The 20,161-nt window shown below is 37.9% G+C and overlaps 2 protein-coding genes across 7 annotated transcripts in view; one reads left to right on the forward strand and one right to left on the reverse strand.

Moving 5' to 3' along the window:
• Positions 1–4,366, reverse strand: part of Hbegf (heparin binding EGF like growth factor) — a 104,297-nt gene extending 99,931 nt beyond the window's left edge. Inside the window, exon 1 of the mRNA XM_016009287.3 lies at positions 4,239–4,366. The gene's annotated coding sequence lies outside the window, so the exon portion shown is untranslated. The remainder of the gene's footprint in view (positions 1–4,238) is intronic.
• The window catches only part of Ankhd1 (ankyrin repeat and KH domain containing 1), a 110,248-nt gene that overhangs the window by 36,403 nt on the left and 53,684 nt on the right, over positions 1–20,161 (forward strand). For all 6 annotated transcript variants that reach the window (XR_013046048.1, XR_013046047.1, XM_042264489.2 and 3 more), the window contains exons 8-10: positions 3,700–3,937; positions 4,190–4,381; positions 9,612–9,721. Coding sequence is in view for 4 of the 6 variants with exons in the window: in XM_042264489.2 (XP_042120423.1) it covers positions 3,700–3,937; positions 4,190–4,381; positions 9,612–9,721 (540 nt within the window). In the remaining 2 variants the exon portion in view is untranslated. The remainder of the gene's footprint in view (positions 1–3,699; positions 3,938–4,189; positions 4,382–9,611; positions 9,722–20,161) is intronic.

A 20,161-nucleotide genomic window follows, 5' to 3' on the forward strand; every position in this document is an offset into this window, starting at 1 on the left:
CAAAACAAAACAAGTAACGCTTTAATATATGGACTTTAGAGGATGATAGCAACTAGTAATCTCAGTGTAATGTTTTTAGGGTTTTGTTTTGTTTTTTTTAAGACAGGGTTTCTCTGTATAGCATTGCTGTTCTGGAACTCACTTTGTAAACCAGCCTGGCCTTGAACTCACAGAGGTCTGCTGCCTCTGCCTCTCAAGTACTGGGTTAAAGGTACCACACGGCCCTTTTTTCATTTTGTGTGTATGGGTGTATTTCCTGCATGTATGTCTGTGCACCATGTGTGTGCAGCGCCCATGGAGTTCAGAAAAAGATGTCAGATTCCCTGGAACTAGAGTTTGGGTCTTGAGAATCAAACCTGGACCCTTTGGAAGAGCAGCCAGTGCTCTTAACTGCTGAGCTCCAACCCAAAGATATTAATAAAAAAAAACTCTTATTTTTTGAGATGTTAGACATATTTCCAACTTGTTTATCTGTTGTTTTCTTATTGACTTCATACTAGCCCACATTGGTCTGAAGCTGAAGCTAGCTACTTGCACCTTATTATGATCCTCCCTGTCTCAGTTTCATGAGTTCTGGGATTACAAGTTGTGAACTATCATGCCTTGCTCTCTACATTTTTATAGTTTCATATTAAAATCCATATTAAAATCCATTTTTATAGTTTCATATTAAAATCCATATTAAAAAGAATCATTGAGTTGGTTCAGTGAGTAAAAACTTGACATATAAGCCAAATGACCTAAAATGTGTCCCCAAAACACATGATGAGATACTCAGTTCATTGGCCTATTCGTTTATTGACTGGATAATTTGTGAGGTGTTTTTTCACCCTAGATTTATTTATTTCATATGTATGAATGTTCTGCTGGCATGTATCTCTGTGTGCTACATGTATGCCCAGTGCCCACAAAGATCAGAAGACTGTGTCAGATACCCGGAACTAGAGTTGTGGGGATTGTGAGCCACTGTATGGCTGCTGGGAGCTGAACCTCCGTAGAGTTCTCTAAACCACTGAGCTATCTGTCTCTCTAGCTCAGTTTGTGAGATTGTGATGCTTTAATATTTTTAGGTTTTTTTTTTTTGCTTGTTTTTGTGTTTTGTTTTTGTCATTGGTCTTGGTGGGTTTTGTTGTTGTTTTTTCTTTTTCTTTTTTATTGTTTTGTTTTTGAGACGGTTTCACTGTGTAGTCCTGGCTGACTTGGAACTTGATATGTAGTTAGGCTGGCCTCAAACTTACAGAGACCCACTTTCCTCTGCTTCCCAAATGCTAGGATTAATTTTTTTCAGTTCTTAAAACTGACATTTTAATATGAGTCACCTAGCTTTGGCATTTATGTTAAAAGGGATTAAAATTTGGCCAAGAGTCCATGAGATAGCTCAGCAGATAATGGTGCTTGACACAAAGCCTGATACCCCGAATTTGACCCACATGGTGAAGACAGAGAACTCTACAAGTTGTCCTCTGTCCTCTGACCTGCACACACATTCTTATCCCCCTTCTCTTTCTTTCCCACCAACCCCTTCTCCCTCTCTTCCCACTTAAAGTAAAATAAGTTAAAATGTAATAAAAATTAAGCAAAGGAAATTCCATATATTAAAAAAATAATTAAATCTGAAATGTTGAATTTCAGTATTCATCTCATCTATTATGTGGGTCTATGGGTTTGAACTCAGGGTTTTAGTGTGTGTGTGTGTGTGTGTGTGTGTGTGTGTGTGTGTGTGTGTGTGTGTGTGTTGTTTGCCAGAGGAAGCCAGAAGAGGGTGTTGGAGTCCCTGGATGTATAGCCAGCTAGTTGTCAGCTGCCATGTGGGTGCTGAAACTGAAGCCTAGGTCCACTGGAAAGAGTATGCATTGCTCTTAATCCAGGAATCATCCCTGTAGCCACCCAAATTTACTTTTTATTGATATTGTGATCACTTTTGAAATGTAGAATGATATAACATTTGACTTCCTATGCTTGTAACAAGTATTAAAGCTAACAGTTTGAAGTCAAGGACTGAAAGTCTGGAGAGATGGCTAAGAGGTTAAGTGTCTTAGTCACTGTTCTATTACTGTAAAGAGATACCATGACCAAGGTAACTCTTACGAAAGAAAGGATTTAATTGGAGGCTTGCTTATAGTTTCAGAGGGTTAGTCCTGTTTCCCATCATAGCAGGAGTATGGCGGCATGCATGGTACTAAGGCAGTAGCTAAGAACTGCATCCTGATCCATAGGCAGCAAGCGCGTGCGCGCACACACACACACACACACACACACACACACACACACACACACACACACACACACACACACTCTGGGCCTGATGTGGGCTTTGAAATCTCAGAGCCCACCCCCAATGACACACCTCCTCCAACCAGGCCACAACTCCCAATCCTACTCAAACATCCCACCCACTAAGGACTAGACCTTCAAATATATGAATCTATGGGGGCCAGTCTCATCTAAACAACCACAGAGTGATTAGTGCTCATGCAGAGGTCCTATGTCCCAGCACTCATGTGGTGGCTTGCAACTGCCTGTAACTCTAGCTCTAGGGGATCCAGTGCCCTCTAGCCTTTTGGCACATGGTGCCTGTAAACTCATTGGCACACAAGTATACACATAAATATAAATAAATCTTTAAAACCAAAAAATTTGTGGACTGGAGTGGAGCTCAGTGGTTAAAATATGGGCTTAGTGTATATAAAACCCTAATAAGTAATTTACATGAAAATAAAATACGTTTTTAAAATATTCTTTGATTTGGTGCAACAGGTTGCTATGATGAGGCAAAGATAGAACAGTACTAAGCCATAGGGACTTAGCTAAGTATAAAATCCCAATTGGTAATGACTTCACAGTTCATTATGGTTTTTTTGTCTTGTTCTTGTTTTTTGTTTTTGTGTTTTGTTTTCCTTTCTAAAGATCTAATACAGTTCCTACATTTGAAAATAGAAACCCTCTAAGTTTGAGAATATGGTTATATTTGACCTGATAGTTGTATGAGCAGTAATTCATTTTGAGGTAGTTGACTGGATTTGGTAGTTTTTTTAATTTGAAAGAATATAAAAATTCCAAGTTATTTGTAATTGTGACTATTTTTTTTCAAATTGGATTTGTTTAGAAAATTTTGCACTTTGTGAAAATTAAGGTAATTTAAAACATTTATTTTTATTCTATGTACATTGGTATTTTGCCTGCGTGTATGTCTGTGTGAGGGTATTAGATCTTGGAGTTACAGACAGTTGTGAGCCGCCATGTGGGTGCTGGGAATTGAACCCAGGTCCTCCGAAAGAACAGTCAGTGGCTCTTAACCACTGAGTTATCTCTCCAATCCCATAAACATTTAAAAAATAGAATAATTGGGCCTTAGGTAAGGTTCAGGTGGCATGATAATAATGTATGTTATCTAACCTACATCAGCTAATCTTTGTTTAGATCCTTGTTCACCTTCCACTTTAAAAAAACAAAAGCTAGCCGGGCGGTGGTGGCGCACGCCTTTAATCCCAGCACTCGGGAGGCAGAGCCAGGCGGATCTCTGTGAGTTCGAGGCCAGCCTGGGCTACCAAGTGAGTTCCAGGAAAGGTGCAAAGCTACACAGAGAAACCCTGTCTCGAAAAACCAAAAAAAAAAAAAAACAAAAAAAACAAAAAAAAAAAAAACAAAAAACAAAAGCTAAACATAAAGCGCTCTTTGTTTCATCTCTGAACACTGCAGGATGGACATGTAGAAGTGGCACGCCTGCTTTTGGACAGTGGTGCCCAGGTGAATATGCCTGCAGACTCCTTTGAGTCTCCTTTGACTCTAGCTGCTTGTGGGGGACATGTTGAGTTGGCAGCACTGCTTATTGAAAGAGGCGCAAATCTTGAAGAAGTTAATGACGAAGGATACACACCCTTGATGGAAGCTGCTCGGGAAGGGCATGAAGAGATGGTGGCACTGCTGTTGGCACAAGGTACATTATACATTGTGCATTATAACAATTAATGTCCTTGTGTGTTTTGTCTATCAGTTGAAATAGATACTGTTTTTGTACTGATGAGAAAATAAATTTTCGGTAGCCTAGGCAGGCCTTGAACTTTCAATCTTAAAAAATTCTCAATACTCTAGAAGGAACAACCTAAGCAGAGATGGTAGATGATTATCATATTTGAATACTGTATTATAATTCTCTTTTAGCTAGTTCTGTCTTTTGTTGTGCTTCCAGGTGCAAATATAAATGCCCAGACAGAAGAAACCCAAGAAACTGCTCTTACCTTGGCTTGCTGTGGAGGCTTTTCTGAAGTTGCAGATTTCCTGATTAAGGCAGGAGCTGACATAGAACTCGGCTGCTCCACACCTCTCATGGAGGCTTCTCAGGAGGGACACCTGGAGTTGGTGAAATATTTGCTGGCTGCTGGTATGTGACTTTAAAAATGCCTTTATCACAGAAAGAAAAATACAATACTTTACTAATCTAAAAACAGCTGAACTAAGAAATAGAGTGCAGAGGTGACTATCGGAGTCTACGGATAATGTAAGAGGATGAAGAATCTACAGCAAGAAAGGGAATGTTGGCAAAGAGTGCTAAGGATCATTGACTTGCCCCCTGCACAGAATGGTAATGATGCTTAAGAGTAATGGAGTGTCTTATTTTTTTTTAATTTTTATTTATTTGGAGAGAATATGAGGATGTAAACACAGGCATGCATGTGCCATAGCACACATGGAAGTGAAAGAAAGGACAGCCTTGAGGACTTGATTGTCTTTGCACTGAGGATTTCAGTAATTAAACTCAAGTTGTTAGGCTTGTACCATAAGTACTTTCACTTGCTAAGCTGTCTCTTCACCTCCTAATTCAAAATTTCTTTCTTTTTTTTTTTTTAAAGATTTATTTATTTATTATGTATACAGAAGAGGGCGCCAGATCTCATTACAGATGGTTGTGAGCCACCATGTGGTTGCTGGGAATTGAACTCAGGACCTCTGGAAGAGCAGTCGGTGCTCTTAACCTCTGAGCCATCTCTCCAGCCCTAATTCAAAATTTCTAATGTGAACAGACTGTGGGTATTTTTACCATCAAGAAATAACATCTATGTCGGGTGATAGATAATAATTAACATGATTTGATTATTCTAGTATGTTCTTAGCATAACATTGTACCCCATAAATGTATACAAGTATTGTCTGTTAAAAATAAAATTAGCTTAGTGTTAAAGGGTTGCTTTGAATGCATTAAGCTCTGGATTTATTAGCTTGTTGTGCATCTATGATCTCAGGTACTAGGGAGGCTAAGGATAGAAGATCTCCTGAGCCCAGCAGTGTGATGCCAGCCTGAGCAATCAATATTCCAAGACCTTGTCTTTAATAGACTTCTTACTGTTGTTAGTATTTGCTTAGTGATTGTAAGGCCTCTTATAAACTCTCCATTCTTTTCTTTTGGAAGAAGAGTTAATTCTTCCTGCTTAGTCTGTGTTGCATAGTCATGGCTATGGCATGTACTTTAAACCTGTTCATTTTTTGACATTTCTAAGTTGCTTCAAAAAGAAAATCACAGGGTTGGGGAGGTGATAGCTCTGCTGATAAAGCACTTGCCATGCAAGCATGAGGGTCATACCCGACACCTGTGTAAAAGCTGTGTGGGCCTGATGGCCACCATGTAACCCCATGGATGAGGAGGTGGAGACAGGGAATCCACAGAGCAAGATGACTAGCTAGGCAAGCTTCAGATTCAGAGAAAGACTCTATCTCAATAAATAAGATAGAGAATGATCAAAGAAGACACCCAGTGCCAACCTTTGGCCTTTACAAACATTAGCAAATATGTTCTACACATGTGTGTAGTGTATTCACACATAGACACACATACACGCACTAATGTACACCACAGTCACATACATAGAACCCAAAAAAGTGGGAAATAATTTTGTTGGCAAAGACTTGTTTCAAATATTTACACTTCATTCTTTCCCCTCCACCCCCCACCCCCGAGACAGGGTTTCTCTGTAGCTTTACACCCTTCCTGGATCTCACTCTGTAGACCAAGCTGGCCTTGAACTCACAAAGATCCGCCTGCCTCTGCCTCCCTGAGTGCTAAGATTAAAGGCGTGCACCACCACCACCCAGGCTACACTTCATTCTTAAATAATATCAAGCAATAAGTATCATACTTTAGAATATATGTTGTCTGTAGGATATGGCAGGAAAAAAAATCAATCCAAATAGAGATAAACTTGTCTTTTAGAAGTAATATTGAGTTTCTTATTTTATCCAGGTCTGACGCATTGTTGTAAAGCTGAAGTCTAATATAGTGGCACACGCCTGTACTCTCCACACTAGAGAGGTAGAAGCAGGAGGATCCAGCATGGTCTGTAAATTGACAGCCAGGGCTACATAGTGAGATCTTGTCTCAAACAAAACAAAACAAAACAAAACAAAACAAAACAAAAAGAACTTTATATAGGTGGAATCAGGAGTTCAAGATCATCCTTGAACCACATAACAGTATATCTGAGATACATGAGACCATGTAGCCACAAACCCAAAACAAAACAAAAGAACTTACTGAATACTAGATATTTTACTCAGCTTTTGTATTATCTCTATTAATCGCCTCTAGTCATTGTGTTATAAAAAATGTTAGCTTGATGTGGTGGTGCATACCTTTAATCTGAACACTCAGGAGGCTGAGGTAGGTGGATCTCTGATTTCAGAGCCAACCTGGTCTACACAGCAAGTTGCAGACTCTATAAAAAAAGTGAGATCCTGTGTGAAAAAGAAAGATTATTAAACTTTGTTTAGTTTTTTTTTTTTTTTTTTTTGAGTCTGAGTCTCAATATATGTCTTTGTTAGCTCTTAGCTCAACCTTCTCGGAAGAGTAACTGGCTTAAACACATTTTTTTTAAAATCTTGAAACTGACTGATTCACAGTTGCTATATAATCTCACCAAGCTAACCTAGCTAGCATTCAGTGATTAAACCTGGAGTCTCTAGCATTACTTTATGTTGTGTCTCGGTTGACTCTCATATTTGGCACCTGTTGCTGACTTCAACGCTATTATTTAAAGTTTTATTTATGTGCATGTATTTGCCTGAGTGTATATGTGTGCACTGTGTATATGCAGTGTCCCTAGAGACCAGAAGAGGGTGTAGGATCCCCAGAACTGGAGTTGGAGTGATTGTGAGCTGTGGTGTTGGTACTAGGAACTGAAACCAGGTCCTCTGCAAGAGCAGCAGATGTTCTTTACCTCTGAGACCCTTCAGCCTCTAAGTGTAATTTGTAAAACTTTAAAAATTAATTTTTATGCCGTTATACAATGGTTTACTATGTCTCTAAAAATTAAGTTAAAAATAGCCACAGTGCTTTTTTTCCTGCTTCTAAAAAGTAGGGTCAGCTGTGTGTGGTAATACACATCTTTAATCCTAGCATTCAGGGAGGCAGATGCAAGGGCATCTGTGTAAGTCCAGCCTGGTCTTCATAGCCAGCTCCTGGACAGCCAGGACTACATAGAGAGACCCTGTCTCAAGATACCAAAAATACAAAAACACACGGTCACTGAGTAAATGCATAGAGATCTGCCTGTCTCTGTCTCCAGTGTGCATTATCATGCTTGCCATGCATAAGAAATTTTAATCTGCAGGTTCTCTGTAGTTTTTCACATGTTTTTTCCTTGTGATTTTTATGTGTTGTTGTTGAACAAATGATGAGTTTATTCTTTAGGCTTCCCAGTGTATATATTTTGCTAATTGTATTTCTGTCATTAATTGACACATATATATATATATATATATATATATATATATAATGTATGTATATAAATCTCCACACACAGGGTTTTTCTGTGTAGTCCTGGCTGTCCTGGAACTTGCTTTGTAGACCACGCTGGCCTCAAATTCACAGAGATCCCTCTGCCTCTGCCATGTGCTGGGATTAAAGGAGTGTGTCACTACCACCCAACTCCTTTTTCCTATATTTTCATGAATTTAATGGTTAGCTTTAGAGGGAAACTCAGTTGTATTCAGGTAGAATTTTTAAAACTAGGAAGGCCTTCTCAGTGATATTTATATAACTTCCATGGGCATCTGGTTTTTCAGTGTCTAGTTTTTGCTATCTTTTTATAGTATCATTCATTAGCCATTATTATAATTAAGTCACTTATATTATAAGAGGTTGCAAAGTAGAGATATCCTAGAATTCTATTATTCCATTCTTGCTCATTAGCTGGGATTTTCTGTAAAAAGAAATCTACCCTTAATCAGAATTTGGTAGGAATTCATATAGCAATAGTAGGATAAAGTCAGGCTTGACTTTTCTCCCCCACTTTTTAAAAATTTATTTATTTCTATTTTATGTACATTAGTGTTTTACCATGGGTGTCAAGTCCCCTGAAACTGGAATTACAGACAGTTGTGAGCTACCATGTGGGTGCAAGGAATTGAACCCATGTCCTCTGAAAAAGCAATCAGTGCTATTAACCACTAAGCTATCACTCCAGCCCGGACTTTTCTCCCCCTTTATTTATCCATTTCTAGAAGTAAAGAGATGAACCTGTAGTATCCTTCAAAAGTAACCAATGTAGTTCAGCGGGTGGGAGCGAAGGAGTGTTTTGTTCTTTGGTGTTGTTTTGTTTGTTTGTTTTGTTTTTTGGGTTTTTTGTTTTTTGTTTTATCAAGACAGAGTTTCTCTGTGTAACAGCTCTGGCTCTCCTGGAACTTGCTCTGTAGACCAGGCTGGCCAGAAACTCACAGAGATCTGCCCTTGTCTCCCCAAGTACAAGAATTAAAGGTGTGTACCACCACCATTTGGCCTCTTTGATGTTTCTTAAAATTACTATCTGTGTGCATATTCGTGTGTGCGTGCGTGCGTGCGTGCGTGTTGTGTGTGTGTGTGTGTGTGTGTGCTTGTGCAGACGTGTATGTGCTTGAGTGCATGACCACAGGTATACCACAGTGTGCATGTGGAGGAGAGGACATCTTTATTGAAGTCATTTTTCCTTCTTCTACCTTTTTGTGGGTTCCATAGGTCAAACACATATTGTCAGGCTTGGGTGGCACTGTTAGCCTGCAGAGCTATCTTACCAGCCTTTATGTTAGGGTCCTTTGAGCTTCAGGACTTTTTAGTTGGTCAGGATTAGGAAATATATATTTTCTTAAACATTTAAAAAATATGTCATAAATTCATTGTTTATACTTCCAGTTTAGAACCACAAGGTTTTTATTTAACTTAAATAATTGTGTTTTCTTTTAACAAGAAAAATTCTGTTCTTACCAAATAATTATTTGCTTGATTTGTACAATAGTATATAGAGTTGTTTGAGAATACAAACCAATATTGATATCAATATGGATATTTACAGTTTAAATTTTTTTTTTTTGTATCTACTACTTAAGGTATGTTTTGTCAGATGTACAGGCACATTTTTCTGCTTTAAAATAATTTGGTTTATTGCTTTGTTGTCAGGCAAAACACATTTTTATGAAGTTTAGTTAAAGGAAATAAGATAAAAACAGAAAATACAAATACCTAAACTGTATTTTGGTGGTGTTTTCACATTTTCATTTCTTTAATTTCACCATATTGTAAAATTGGACTAATATAATTCCACAACTCCAGGGTAAATGTGTCATTTTATTTTATTTTATTTTTCTAGGTGCTAATGTGCATGCTACCACAGCAACAGGAGACACAGCTCTAACCTATGCTTGTGAAAATGGACATACAGATGTTGCAGATGTTTTACTTCAAGCAGGGGCACATTTAGTAAGATATTTTAAATTTCAAATATTTGTGCATAAATGCTAATATTTATCCATAGCTACCATTTAGAAAACATTAGTAATGATCAATAGTTTGTATGTTTTGCGTAAAATAAGGATTGGTAGTATGGCACACTGTGTAAAGGCCTTGCTGCGGAGACTTGAACAACTTAAGTTTGATTCCTTGAACCCACATGGTAGAAAAAAAAGATAACCAGCTCTCAGAAGTTGTCCTCAAACCTCATGTGTGCATGTGGTCACACACACACACACACACACACACACACACACACACACACACACACACACACACACACAGATTCAATTGAATAAGCCAAGCCTCTGGCCCCCTGTAAGTTGTTGGATATATTAAATGCATTTGGAAATGTTTAATAGAAAATACTGTTTCTTTCCCTAGATATTAGTTTCTCATCCTACCTCCATTTAACTTGTACTTTTAAAACTGCTCTTTATTACATATATCATAAAATTCAGTGATGTATTCACAGAATAAAGTAACTTGTTAATTCACTTTGGATGATTCACTTTCTCTGACTAGAAGCATTTAAAAGCAAAGCTTCTTCTGAGCATTCTGAGCATATAGTTGAGTGGTAGAGGGCCTGCCTGAACATGTGTGAGGCCCCAAATTCAGCTCCCAGGATGACAAAAGGAGACTAAAGCTGATACTGTCAACTATCCTCCTAACAACATTACCATGTTCTATTTTTCCTATCCTTTTATATTTGGCTTTTCATAATATCAAATTAAGTAGCAAATTCATATGTATTATAATGCTTAGAGCTATGAAAAATTATAAGTCAGGCAGTGGCGGCGCACACCTTTAATCCCAGCACTTGGGAGCCAGAGACAGGCAGATCTTTGTGAGTTCAAGGACAGCCTGGTCTACATAGTGAGTTCCAAGACAGCTGAGGCTACACAGAGAAACCCTATCTTGGGGTTAGGGGGAGGCGTCTCTAGAAAGTTATAAATAATACAATGAATAGTTAAAATAGTTGGCATGAGACATACATAGCTAGAAATATAGAGAATTTTAGTTAGTTTCACTTATTTTGGTAAATGAATACAGATGCCTTTTATTTCCCTAACAGACATTGTTAGAAAATAATTGAATTAAGTAGGTATATAATATGGTTATACTATTATCATTTCTACTAATCTAAATACTGTAATGATAATCATTATTCATTTTGGTATGTTGAGACAGAGTTTTGCTGTGTTTTCCTGGCTGGCCTGATGCTATGTAGACCCAGACTCTTGTCTTAGCCTCTCACAAACTGGGATTATAGGCTGGTACCACCACCACCCTAGCATTCATTCCTTTTCTTTTTTTTTTCAACATATATTTTTACAATTTAATTAATTACTATTGTGTATGTAATTGTATAAGTACCATAGCAGACATGTAATGTCAGAGGGCACCTTTTGGGAGTCAGTTCTCTCTGTCATGGGATCTAGAGATTGAACTAGGTCATCAGGTTTGTGTGACAAGCTCTTTTACCTGTTAAGCCATCTTGTCAGCTCACTCTGTGTATGTGTGTGTTGGGGGTAGTGGATGGAGGCCACAGGTTGGTGTTGGGGTCTTCCTCCATCACTCTCCATCTTTTATCTTGAGGTAGAGTCTCTCAAACCTAGAACTTACCGATTTGGTTAATCTAGCTAGCTTGCTTCCCCTGTCTCCCATGTGCTGGAATTATAGGCAGGCCACACCATACAAACCTGGCACCGATGTGTGTGTGCTGTGGATCTGAACTCTGTCCTGGTCCTCATGATTGCACAGCAGACAGGTGCTAAGTCTTCTGTCAACCTTAGCATCCATTCTTACACATTAGTATCTGCTGCATCATTTAATATTTTGGGGAGATACATGAGATTTATAACAGTAGATCTCAATATGTTGCCTTTCTGGATTTTTTCCCTTCTATTTTGTGTGTGTGTGTGTATTCTTCTCTTTCTCAGAGTGAGGGGATTGTACTGCAGTATGCTTATGGAAGTCAGAAGACAATTTGCAGGTGGCATTATCTCATTCCATCATGTTGGTTCTAGGAATCAGCCTTGGGTTGTCAGCCTTGGTGGTAAACATCTTTACCATCTGAGCTATCTCACAAGCCCAAGAATCTCTTCTTAACCATCACACTCTCTAATCCATTTTCTATGCAAGATGATTTTTAAAAATGTATATCAAATGCTCTGGTGTCATATTATTCTAGGCTGTTTCCTTAATTGCTGCAGAAAATTTTAGAGCAGAAAACTGAATTTTAATATATTTTACTATTCTCACCTCTCTCCTCCTGCACCAGTATTAAGGATTAATTTAAATGCTAAAAGTCACTCTACCACTGAACTATATACCTAGTCTTACTTTTTTTTTTTTTTTTTAAAGATTTCTTTATTTATTATGTAGACAGGAGAGGGTGCCAGATCTCATTACAGATGGTTGTGAGCCACCATGTGGGTGCTGGGAATTGAACTCAGGACCTCTGGAAGAGCAGTCAGTGCTCTTAACCTCTGAGTCATCTCTCCAGCCCTAGTCTTACTTTTTTTAAAATTCAATTCAAGGTCTCATTAAGTGCTCAGGCCAACCATGTATTTACTTTGTAGCCCTAGTAGGCCTTGAACTTGTGCTCCTCCTGTCTCAGCCTCTGAAGTAGCTAGAATTACAGGTCTATACCACCAGAACACATTCTCATCTTTATAGCATACTTTACTAAAACATGTATGACTTACGGCCTACCCTCCCTCCCCCCTCCCCGCCCAGGACAGGGTTTGTCTGTGTAGCACTGGCTGCTGTTCTCTGTAGACCAGGCTGGCCTCAAACTCAGAGATTTGCCTGATGCTGCCTCCCAAGTACTGGAATGAAAGGCGTGTGCCACTGTGTCCAGCTCAATGCATTGGCTTCTTTTACCACAGTTCTCTAGCACCTCCTCAGTATAAGTCAAGTTAAAGGTAGAGAACTTACAAAATTTTCATTTTTTAATAGTATGATTTGGGTTATGAAGTATTAAGACATCTTTCTCTCTCCCTTGATCTCTCTATCCAGATCTCCCTCTACCTTCCCCTCTTTAAGTTTGGTTTACTAGCTGGGTGGTGTGGCACTCGCCTTTAATCCCAGCAATGGGGAAGTGGGGGGCAGAGCCAGATGGATCTCTGTGAGTTTGAGGCCAGCCCGGTTTATAGAGCGAGATCCAGGACAGGCACCAACTACACAGAGAAATCCTGTCTCGGGGAAAAAAAAAGTTTAGTCTACTGTGATGTCAAGTTTTCCAGGCTTCCGTGTCCAACCATTTTATAGTGCAGAGTTTTATTAATAAGAGGTATGAAGTCATAATTTCTAAAGTACTTAAATGACAGTCACTTCATATTAGGTGGCAACGTAGTGTCAGCTAACATACTTAGAGATGTTTTGATTTGATGTCTTATATTTTCAAACTATTTGTGAAGATAATTCTCTTTGCCTTTATTGTGGCGTGTTGATTTCAGCACTAAAACAGTACTTATAAAGGAACTATATGTTGCTGTAGACTTTCCTTTAAATGAACTTTCCAACAGAACTAAAATGGAGTAGGACAAAGAGCAATATATAAATTGAGTAAATAAATAGTCTATTCGTGTTTCTTGCTCCTTGGCCTGTCTTCCATTTCTAGATTTATACTGTACTATACTACTGATGGGGGATTTCTGTATTTAAAGAGTTTATCCCATAGTAAACAACTAACATAGATACTAGAACTAAGTACATTAATTTCATATTCATTGAATGAGATTTTGAGATTCCCTACAGCATTTCATTTGCCTGCATTGTCATTAAAGTAGTCTACTGAAAAAAAGAAATGCCTGTGGGGGGCATCTTACAATTCTGTACATTAAACATTGGAAAAGTAACAAATTTTCATCATTTCATCAAGTCACTAATTTGAGAATGGTTCATGCATATAACCCTAACACTCTAGAGACTGCGACAGAAAGATTTTTGAGAGAGTTCCAAGCCATCCGAGGTGCATACCGCGTTACAGCCTTATCTGGACTATTCTGTGGGACTGTCTCATAAAACAGACAAATCAAATCAAAACAAAACAAAAAACACTTCTGCCTCATTCTTATATGTAAAATAAAATGTAATACCATCATCTAGACTATTTGGTCATGTAAATTTTGCTATCGTCATTAAGAGTTTCAGAAGAATTTCAAAGGGAGATAGTACAGTGTAGTAGAAATGTCTTTTCTTATGCTGGGAGATAGTAAACTTGGGTCATGTTTTGTTTTGTCTTGTCTTATGATTTGGTCTCATGTTGTTACCCAGGCTTTCCATGAACTTGCCATGTAGTAGCTAAGGATAACCTTGAAGCTCTATTACTCCTGCCTTGATTTCCTGTGTGTATGTGATCTAGTTCAGTTTGTTGAATTACTGCCAAGTATACCCGGGGCTTCAAGTTTGATCCCCAGCACAGCATAAACCAGGTGTCAATACACACACAGGAACTCAAGGCAGTAGCATCAGAGTTTCAAAGACATGACAAATTCAGGGAAAGCTGAGTAACATGAGACCATATTACAAGACAAGACATACAACTTGGGTTCTTTTTTTTCTTAAAGATTCATTTTTATTATTTTAATTTGTGTATGTGTGTCTTGTAGAGAGGAGTTAGATGCAATTATGAACTGCTAATGTGGGTACTGGGAACTGAACTCTGGTCCTCTTAATCACCAAACCATCACTCCAGCCCAAAATCAGAAGATTAAGAGAAGTTTAGAGTTTTTATCTCAATAAATCACTTAAAGTCTCTAAACTTCTCTTAATCTTCTGCCTTTTTTCTCTTTCTTTCTTTCTTTCTTTCTTTCCTTCTCTCTCTCTCTCTCTCTCTCTCTCTCTCTCTCTCTCTCTTTCCCTCCCTCTCTTCCTTCTTTCTTTTTCTTTCTCCCTCTCTTCCCTCCCTCCCTCCCTCTTTTTCTTTCTTCTTTCTTTCTTTCTTTCTTTCTTTCTTTCTTTCTTTCTTTCTTTCTTTCTTTCTTTCTTTCTTTCTTTCTTTCTTTCTCTCTCTCTCTCTTTCTTTTTCTTTCTTCTTTCTTTCTTTCTTTCTTTCTTTCTTTCTTTCTTTCTTTCTTTCTTTCTTTCTTTCTTTCTTTCTTTCTTTCTTTCTTTCTTTCTTTCTTGTTTTTCTTATGGTGTCTCACTGTGTAGCTCAGGCTGGCATCAAATTTCCAATCCTCCTGCCTCAGTTTTCTAAATGTTGAGATTTAGGTATGTGACACTATACCTGAATCCCCTTTCTTTATCTTCCACTCCCCCCCCCCCCCCCCAGAGATCCACCTGCCTCTACCTTCCGAGAGTACTGGGATTAAAGGCATGCACCATTACTACCCAGCTAAGATTTTATTTTTTATTTTTTATTTTATGTGTATAGCTGTTTTGCCTGCATGTATGTTTGTGTACCACGTGTGTGCGGTGTCCACAGAGGCCAGAAGAGGGTGTTAGATCCTCTAGAACTTGAGATTCAGATGGTTGTGAACTGCTATGTGAGTGCTGGGAATTGAACCCTGGTTCTCTGCAAGAGCAGCAGCAAATGCTTTTAACTGATGAGCCATCTTGCTAGCCGTCAGCACTTTGTTTTTAATGAGGTGTTTAGACCAAATGAATTTTAGTTAAGTGGCTGCAGCAATCTGTTTTTATGATTTGTAAAGATCATGTTAATCCAGTTAGTTACCTGTCTGCTGGCATGGATGGGGTATGTATGTGGTCCTAAGATGAAATACTTGAAAAAAAATAAAATTTCAAGGTATAAATTATTACTGGTAATGGTAGTAAGTGCTATATAATTGTTCTTTTAAAATCTTTGTATATATGGGTCTAGAGGAGTGGTCTTACAGAGAGGACCTGAGTTTGGTTCTTTAGTACTCTTGATGGGTGGCTCACAGCCACCTGTAACTTCTAGGAATCCAACACCCTTAACTGGCCCCCTCAAGCACCTACACTCATGAACAGACCTCCCCACCATATACATAATTAAAAATTAAAATCCTCATATGTACTAGGTGTATCATATAGCACATTATTTTTTAATTTACTTATGGTGACTGCTTATGGACATGTTTTATAGAGTTTTATGTGTTTTAATAGATAAGAGTTGTTAATTCCTAAAATACACAATTAATACATTGTCTATTTCAATAAAAATAATCTAGTATTAAAAATTCAAATTATGGGCTGAGGCACCAACTCAGTGGTAGAACACTTGCCTTGTTTATGGATTCTTTCCTAGCAACACAAAGTGAAAAAAGGTAAATCATCCCAAGTTTTTTTTTTTTTTTTTTCCACTTACAGTTTCATACTACTAAAATAGGTCAAAGAATTAGGAAAGAAATTTTTTTTTAATGTCAGTATTAATTTGGAACATAATTCCTTAGGTTACCTATTGTTATTTACAAATAATTAGTTTACTCACAGTTTCCGAGTGTTCAACTCATAATTGTTTGGTCTTGTTTGCTTGATCAGAGTATCATAGTAGAAGCACAAGCGGAGGCTGCTCTTTACTTCTTGTCAGATAATAAATGAATAGAAGCTTTATTTTCATATCCATACTATTATATATCTGTACCTAATATACTTTGCTTATTTGCACTAATACTGAACACAGAAAATAAACTCAGGTCAATGTTTAGTATGTGGCTTTCTGAAACTGTCTTATCTGATATTTTTATTTTATTAGCATATATTGTACACAATAATGAGTTTAATTAGGACATTTTCACACATATATAATGTGTTCTGATCATGTTTACTCCCCCTTTCATTACCCTCTTATCCCTCTCCCACTTTTCACCGATTTCCTTCCTCTTCCCAAGTAGTCCCTCTTCAGTTTCCATGGATTTTGTTATTTTCTGTGACTCAGTGAGTTTAGTTAGGATTATTACAGGAGCTTAGGTGAGGTTATATATGGGAACATGAGTAACTTACCAGTAACTACACCAGAAGAAAATGTCTCTCCCTCCCCCGGCAACCATTAACTGCCTCTAGGTCCTCAGAGAAGGATGGAGCCTTGTGAGGCCCTACCCCCAATCAACTGTTAACCGCCCCTCCCCCTTCCATGAGGGAATGTTGACAACTCAATCATGTGTAGGTCTTATGCAGGTAAGCACAGTTGCTCTGAGTTCATGAGTGTGATGGTTTTGTCATGCCCCGGAAGACAGCATTCCATAAGACTCTACCCCTTCCTCCAACTCTTCCATTCTTTCTACCCCCACTTCTGTGATAATTCCTGAGCCTTGGGATTGGGGGTGAAGGGTGGTACCGATGTCATTTAGAGCTGAGCATTCAACAGTCACTTATTCTCAGCACTTTGCAGTAACACCAACCACAGCAAAATGAAGCTTCTCTGACAAGAGCTGGTAGAACAGCACTAATTTATTGACATAAATGTAGTTTTTTGGTTTTTTTTGAAAATGTGCATGCCGTATATGTAGGTGTCCCCTGGAGGCCAGAAGAGGCTGTCAAGACCTCCTGGAACTGGAGTTAAAGATTTGGGTGCTAAGAAGAGATTTCTGGTGCTCTGAAAGAGCCAGTACCCCTTTTAACCAATGAACTATCTCTTCCAGTGCCTCAGCATAAATATTTAGAGGGCAATTTGACTACCACAACATGTCCACTTAGTAAAACAGCAGTATTTTCTTCCTCTTTAGAGCTTGTGACCAGCATGGAGTTTTGAGTAGGTTTTTGTTTTAAAGACAATCCTCCTGCCTTCTAGAGTGCTGGGTTCATAGGTTATCTGAATTCTAGCTAAGAAATTAAAGGACTTTGCTGACTGACAAAGAAAATCTTCTTCAATTTAAAAATATTATGATGTCTCAATGAAGAGATTTGCATTGCTAGTGGTGGTTTATTCCTTGGCATTATTTGTATGTGGTATTTAAAGAAATCTCCCAGAAGAATAAAGTTAATTTTAGTGAATCTCAAACTTAAATGAACAACCTTCTATTGATACTAATGTCTTAATTAAATATCACAAGCAAATACACATGAAGTAGACAAATTCTAGCTGGTAAATGACTCAGCTGAAATACAAGAACATTTTCATAGCCAGGTATAATGGAAATCTCTGCACTGGGGGGCACAATAGGCAGGCAGATCTCTGTGATTTTGAGGCGAGCCTGAGTTCCAGGAAAGCCAAGACTATATAGTGAGACCTTGTCTTAAAAAAATGTGTGTGTGTGTGTGTGTATGTATGATATGTTTGTGTATTTAGCTATATAAAGTATTTAGCTATATAGAGTAACAGGAGAAAAATGTAGCACACCTTTTCTTTGTGTTAAGGCACTGTCATTTAAAAATGAACCTGGAGTATTTAAAATGAAATTTAGTTTTATAATATAAAAGTATGGCAAGAAATGTCAGTTGGCAGTGGAAATGTGTGCTTCTGACAAGTAAAAAGGAGGAAAAATAGCAGTGATGTTCTTTGTCCATCTTCCTTAATGAAGGAGCTATAGTTTAAATTGTTTAAAGTAGTAGATACAATGGATATTGTTACAAATTTGTTGACTTTTTTTTTTTTTTTTATTTGTTGACTTTCTAAGGGATGTAGGTGCTGACTACTAATGGTATCAAAAGTATATTCAAGCTAGGCTTGGGAGCTTATGCCTGTAATCCCAGTATTGTGGGGGCTGAAACAGGAGGATTGCTATGAATTCAAGGCAGTTTGGTCTCTACAGAATGAATTCAAGGCCAACTTGGGTTATAGTGTGATACTCAAAACACCAAATGATAAGAAGCATATTATGCTCAAGATTGTTTTCTTTTGTTTTTGTTTTTGGTTGGGTTTTTCTTTTTTATTTATTTATTTTATTTTATTTTTTGGTTTTACGAAACAGGGTTTCTCTGTAGCTTTGGAGCCTGTCCTGGAACTCGCTCTATAGACCAGACTGGCCTCAAACTTAGAGATCCACCTGTCTCTGCCTCCCAAGTGCCTGGATTAAAGACATGGGCCACCACCGCCTAGCTCAAGATTGTTTTGCTACCTGTATTTATAATAAGACTGGGGGTGCTGATGAATTTGTGTTAAAAGTTGTTCTTGTATGTTGCATATAATAAACATGGTAAATATTTATATAGTCTTTGTTTAATGAACCATACATTTTACGTTTAAATGAAGCCAATAAAAGGAAATAGGTGTATAGGTAGATGATTTTTGTCTGTTATTTTTTGTTTGTTTGTTTTGTGTTGCTTTTAAAATTTTTTACATTTATTTCTTGTGTGTGTGCATATATGCACATTGTACTTGTGGAAATCAGAGGACAACTTGAAAGAGTCAGTTGTCTGCTTCCACAATGTGGCTCCAGGGATTGAACTCTGGTCATCAGGTTAAGCTGCCAGCACTATCTAACTGGCCTTCTGTTGTGTTTTTTGAGATGAAGTCTCAAGTAGCCAAGGCTTGCCTCAAGTTCATTATGCAGCTGAAGATGATTTTGAACTGATTTGTGTGCCTCTACTTCCAGAGTGCTGGGACTACAAATATGAACCACGGAAACATAGCTCTGCGATTAAAGTTAGACTTACAAGATAGTAAATAAAATGTGCAATGTAGGAAAATAAGGAAATAATTTGGATATGAAAACTAAGCAAAATCCTCTGGGGCATTTGATGTCTTCATACATGTGTGGCTTGACTGGAAATCACAGAGGATTAGGGTTAGGGTTAGGGTATCTACCTGTCTCTGCCTCCCGAGTGCTGGGATTAAAGGTGTGTTCCCACTACCACCTGTCGTGTATATATATTTTTTTAATCTAAATTGCCAAGAATGCTAGTTGCCTACATGTAAATTCAAAGTTCTTTCTAAAAAGGGTTTATTTTAGAATTATCTATGTTTGCTCATTCTCTCATAACTTTGAGATGAAGTAAAAATTATAACTAATTTTATTATAATAATAATTAGATTATTACTAATCTACATGTAACAATTAAAAAGTCAAAGTAAACTTACTTTTTGTCAGTAGTTGAGGAACAGTATATACAATCTGGACTTTGTAGCCACTTGTTTATCAGATATAGTAGGGTGTACTCGTGGACTTAATACTGTCAAGGGCTGAGACAGAACAATTGCAATTTTGAGACCTGTTGACCCTGTCTCAAAATAAAATTTAAAAGAAAAAAGTCTTTTTGGGTTGGAATTTCTTTTGCTGTAATCCAGTTTAAATTTTCCAATCGTCTGATAATCCACACTTAGGTGTTTTTTAAGTTTTTATATACTTTATATGTGTTCTGTATGTCTGTGAGCCACTTTTGTGCCTGGTGCCCATGGAAGCCAGTAGAGGGCATCAAATCTCCTGGAACTGGAGTTCTAGAAGCTTGTGAGCCCTCCACCTCCCCATGTGGGTCCTGGGAATTAAACTTTGGTCCTCTGGAAGAACAGCAAATGTTCTTACCTGCTGAGCCATCTCT

The sequence above is a fragment of the Peromyscus maniculatus genome, chromosome 19 (assembly GCF_049852395.1).
Source record: "Peromyscus maniculatus bairdii isolate BWxNUB_F1_BW_parent chromosome 19, HU_Pman_BW_mat_3.1, whole genome shotgun sequence".
Taxonomy (NCBI): domain Eukaryota; kingdom Metazoa; phylum Chordata; class Mammalia; order Rodentia; family Cricetidae; genus Peromyscus; species Peromyscus maniculatus.